Source organism: Limulus polyphemus, unplaced genomic scaffold (genome assembly GCF_000517525.1).
Source record: "Limulus polyphemus unplaced genomic scaffold, Limulus_polyphemus-2.1.2 Scaffold4851, whole genome shotgun sequence".
Lineage (NCBI taxonomy): Eukaryota > Metazoa > Arthropoda > Merostomata > Xiphosura > Limulidae > Limulus > Limulus polyphemus.
Window position 1 is genome coordinate 69,180 of NW_013670461.1, and position 5,615 is coordinate 74,794.

A 5,615-nucleotide genomic window follows, 5' to 3' on the forward strand; every position below is an offset into this window, starting at 1 on the left:
AAATCCGCAAACATACCGCTGTGCCACTGGAGGGGTGCAGTTGATAAGAGCAACTGAAAAGTTGGCACAGTTACAAACAACATAAAACTTTTAAGCTAAAAACAAACTATCAACTAGTTAAGTACAGTAAATGTAACAGGCACTCAGATACAACTCATTAGATACCGTTGAAATCAAACAATTGGTAATTAAAGTAGATTTTTCTTACAATTAAAAGTTACTAATTTCCATGAATTGCTTAGTAATTGATAAGTAATTAAAGGAAAGTCTGCTGTGATACTTTTGAAAGATCGAAAATTTTGGACTATTTGAAATAGTGATAATTAAAATAATGATTTTTTAAAGAAATATATAATATGACTTGCACTCGATAAAATGATATATTTTTTTTTTATAATATCAAAATTACTGCGTTATAAATGACGTTTAGTAATGTAACTTGTCTTCATATCCTGGCTGCCTAGTGGTGGATAGAATCAAACAAGTTGTTGAATTAGCCAGAAAAAATAAACTCTCATTTGTTAACTCTAAGCAGCCAAACTGTTGATAAACATAAATCAATAAAAGCAACTAACATAGCTAAAAATGTTCGTTTACTTGTTTATTGTTAAACGCAAAGTTACAAAATGAGCTATTTGTGTTGTGCCCACCGCGGGTATCGAAACTTAATTTTTAGCGTAATAAGTTCTTAAACTTACCTCTGAGTCACTGGGGAAGAGCAGTTAGAAAAGAAATAACTAATTAGTCTGCAGATTCAAAAAATTAAACAGTTTATAATCAGAGAAACTAAGCACTTCGTAAGGAGACGATATTTTTTAGTTAATCCTTGAAAGAATATTTCATTTTCATGGAATATAGTTCTGATAAAAGAAGTTACAGGATTTAATTACAAAACGGCGAACAAACACGAAAATAATATTTTACAGATACTTTTTTCACGACTGTACTTTTGATGTTGTTCAAGATATAACTGGTTTAGATTTTTAAATTTCTGCAACTAATTTGGTTTAATCCAATCATCTTCTTCCTGGGGACCAGGTCCTCAATAAAATAAAAATGGTATGGAACGTAACGTACTATAACAGCACACATGTTTCTGAGAAGATATGATAATATTAAAAGACCATACACACATTGATTTAATCCAATCATCTTCTTCCTGGGGATCAGGTCCTCAATAAAATGAAAATGGTATGGAACGTAACGTACTATAATAGCATATATGTTTCTGAGAGGATATAATAATATTAAAAGAACATACACAAATTGGTTTAATCCAATCATCTTCTTCCTGGGGACCAGGTCCTCAATAAAATAAAAATGCTATTTCAACCAGGATACAAAACCTACTAGACTTTAATAACATCTTCAATGATGTGTTGGTTGGTTTGAAAAAATTTTGATTGTCTGAACATATAGACTTGAAATAAAGAAGCAATTCACAAACTATTTATGTTCTATAGAAATAATAACATTTTCATAGACAATTTAACACTATGCGTGCACAAAAATATGAAAAGGTTATATTTTAAGGAGAGAAAGAAATTTTATTTTATTTTTGAGGACATTTTTGAATTTGTTGTAAAACCAAATCTCTGTGATTTTCAACTGACCATGAAGAACAAACACTTGAAAAGAGAACTGTTTTCCTAACCTTCTTTCGTGCAGGATCATTTTTGGACTGGTGACTTCTGACGTGTTTACGGAGTGAGCTGGGATCTGTGTAGCGTTTATTACATCCAGGTTCTTGACATGCATACGGCCTCTGCAAAATCATTGAAGTTTGAAAGAGAAATTTCAATTGATTTGTCTTATGAGTTTGCAGTTATGTAATAAAAATAAGTTAATACATGCTCGTCTGAAAGGACTTACTAAAATGTTAACGTTTAGTTTCGGAATTTGATGGTACAAATAACAAAGGCTGACATGGTTTTTAAAGAAAGTAAATAACATTGTAATAGAATAATACTGAAATTATTTGTTGAATTTGAAACAGATACAAGGTTGCTAGTATTATCTTTACGTTTTTAATGTCGTTTGGATGATGAATTTGTTTATAATTTTTGTTATTTAAATATTTTGTGAGATATAAGTTACCTCTACAGTTTACTTTGTTTGTTATTTAAATATTTTGTGAGATATACGTTCTTTCTACAGTTTACTTTCTTTGTTATTTAAATATTTTGTGACATATAAGTTACTTCTACAGTTTACTTTGTTTGTTATTTAAATATTTTGTGACATATAAGTTCTTTCTACAGTGTAATTTGTTTGTTATTTAAATATTTTGTGAGATAAAAGTTCTTTCTACAGTTTACTTTGTTATTTAAATATTTTGTGAGATATAAGTTACTTCTACAGTTTTCTTTGTTTGTTATTTAAATATTTTGTGACATATAAGTTACTTCTACAGTTTACTTTGTTTGTTATTTAAATATTTTGTGAGATATAAGTTATTTCTACAGTTTAATTTGCTTGTTATTTAAATATTTTGTGAGATATAAGTTACTTCTACACGTTACTGTCTTTGTTATTTAAATATTATATGAGATACGAGTTATTTCTACAGTTTAATTTGTTTGTTATTTTAGCGCATAACTACACAATGGGTTATCTGTTATTTGTTTACAGCGAGGAATCGAGACCCGAATTTTAGCATTGTAAGTTCGTAGATCTTGGGTTGACCTGCCAGGGACGTAGTTCTACATATAATCGAATTTGGATATCGTGTTTGTAAAGGAGTATTAAACCGATTAGATAACTAATATACAAATACACTGTATATATATATATAATTTCATTCTTTTTAATTTTATGTTTTTATGCTACCTAAACTGTTTCGTCGAAAAGTCATTATCGTGTACTTACGCTACACACAAACACAAGTTACTCTCTCCAATCAAGATTACACTCTGCTTTATTATATAGTTTTTCGTGCTTTTCTATTGTTAGTTTGAGAATATGACACTGAAGTTTTCTATAAACAACAAAACCTATAGACTGTTTCGTTTTATTTTGATCTTTCACCTTACAGTCCAGTAAAAATGGAAATCTATTGGAAAAGAGCGAATGTAACAGAGAAATTCTTTGTTTCCCTCATTAAAATCTCGTCGCATACGTTTCTGAAGACTGTCTTAATGATCAAGATGAAAGACAGACACTCTGAAAAACTTTCATTGCATCTCCAATAACAGCGTAAGACGCTCTGTTATCCTTGGTTGAAAATTGGTAGTTTCTCCCTCACCCATTAATTGTAATAAACAATTATCCCGCGGCAGGATTCGAAAAATACGTAGCTATTAAGTGTACAATTTCCGTACATATTCCACAGATGCTTCTCAAGCTTGAAAGCATAATTTGGTGTATGTGTGTAAAGAATGTGGCTACTATTAGATGAGAACTTCGGAAAGCACAAACACATACACTAGAGTAGGCGACTCTTAAGTGGAGACGTACGTAAGTATGCGCGAAATATTTTGCCATCGACGAAATAAGAAATCTGTAGATGTCATGGGTAAAAATACACCCTGGAAAGGTTCCAAAACTTGGAATAAAAAAAGAAAGAAATTTATTACTTCGTTGAGAACCTCATGTTTCTATACATTTAAGAGGTGTAAGTTATTAACCTAAACCTTCGTATTCACTTTCTCAACTTACCCGTCAAATTACAGGTTTCCCAATAAAATAACATATCAGGGACCGTTAATTTATTAACCTAACCACTTTCCCAAATTACCCATCAAATTACAGGTTTCCCAATAAAATAACATATCAGGGACTGTTAAGTTATTAACCTAACCACTTTCTCAACTTACCCGTCAAATTACAGGTTTCCCAATAAAATAACATATCAGGGACCGTTAAGTTATTAACCTAAAACCTTCGTATTCACTTTCCCAAATTACCCGTCAAATTACAGGCTTCCAAATAAAATAACATATCAGGGACCGTTAAGTTATTAACCTAAACCTTCGTATTCCTATTTCCCAAATTACCCGTCAAATTACAGGTTTCCTAATAAAATAACATATCAGGGACCGTTTGATTAGTAAAAAAAACTAGTTACTGTTTTGCTTCATTTTTTAAGTCTGAAAAACTTGATACAAACGACTACGGTGGAGGTGTTGTTTCGAGAACTCATTATTTTATTCATCCATTGTAGATAAAGTTATAAGGAATACAGATCTAGTCTGTCTGGTAATTTTATATCACGAAACGAACAGCAACAAAAGAGACCTTTAAAAACGATTATCTAACATTTGAGGTTCTGTAATTTTCATCTTCGTTTTCTCCTCTGTAACTTATGATAAGCTCCAATGTAGAACAAGTATTACAGTAAACAGACGTCATTTCACTGGTTGCTCTACTAATGTTAACTGAAGAAGACTGACGATATATTCCTGAGCGGCACACATACTGTTGAGAATATTTTTAAACATATACGTCAGTCGTTCTCAAAAGTTTGGAAGTCAAGTGAACGTTTTATTTTTTAAAGCAGTGATATAATTGACTAGCTGAGCTCATGATTAATATAAGCATCAACAGAGGGTTGTTATCGGGAGAATAATCCTGTTCTCATGAGACCTAATCAACCTATTATTGCGATGTCTTATAATTATTCCCAAGGCGACCTCTTATATTGACGTCGAGTTCTTTACCATTAAAAATGCATTATACAAGAAACTGCTTTTACCAGAGAAATAAGCTAAATACTGATCTCTGGCTCCGATCAGTTCGCGGAGAAATATGAACGGATAAAAAATGTGATGTTTATTCTAAGTGAATAATATCATGAAGAGACACTGGAAGAATTATAAATAAACAGCCCAGAAAAGTAAGAAAAAAAGGAGAGAAACATTAGGAGTGTCACAAAGAGGGAGTTTTGAAAGGTCAATAAGAATTATTAAAGAATATTATGAAGAGATAGAACGAAAATTCAAGAGCGGACAACAGAAAAGTCATGAAATGGAAGTGGGAAGGTCAGAGGAAAGGTCATAGAGGAATGCAATGATGTGTCAGAAAAAAGATCACGTAAACAACAGTGGAAATATTGTGTTATATATTAGGGTAAATAGAACAGATTTCATGGGGAAAAACGGAGAGAGAGAGGAAAGAAAAGATCATGAAGAGTTAGTGTGAGGGATGTCATGAAAGGGCAGATAAGGAGATTTTGAGGGGATATTATACAGATCAACATTGTTGACATAAAATGTTTCTTTATAAAACCGCTTATTGTTGTGTACCGCTATTAAACAAACTTGTTTTTAAAAACCTGTTACTATTGAGGTCTATTCAGAAATGAATTCCATTTTCAAAATAGTTGTTTGCAATCATTATTATCTAACGTTTAATATGTCAGCACGTAAAACAATCATTATTATCTAACGTTTAATATATCAGCATGTTAAACAATCATTATTATCTAACGTTTAATATGTCAGCATGTAAAACAATCATTATTATCTAACGTTTAATATGTCAGCACGTAAAACAATCATTATTATTATCTAACGTTTAATATGTCAGCACGTAAAACAATCATTATTATCTAACGTTTAATATGTCAGCACGTAAAACAATCATTATTATCTAACGTTTAATATGTCAGCACGTAA

General features: G+C 31.0%; 1 protein-coding gene across 1 annotated transcript in view; it reads right to left on the bottom strand.

The window, feature by feature from the left end:
* LOC106471777 (zinc finger protein GLIS3-like) overlaps window positions 1–5,615 on the bottom strand; it is a gene marked incomplete at its 3' end in the record, with an annotated part of 20,334 nt that overhangs the window by 4,588 nt on the left and 10,131 nt on the right. The window contains exon 4 of the mRNA XM_022400391.1: window positions 1,655–1,765. Within this exon, the coding sequence (XP_022256099.1) occupies window positions 1,655–1,765 (111 nt within the window). The remainder of the gene's footprint in view (window positions 1–1,654; window positions 1,766–5,615) is intronic.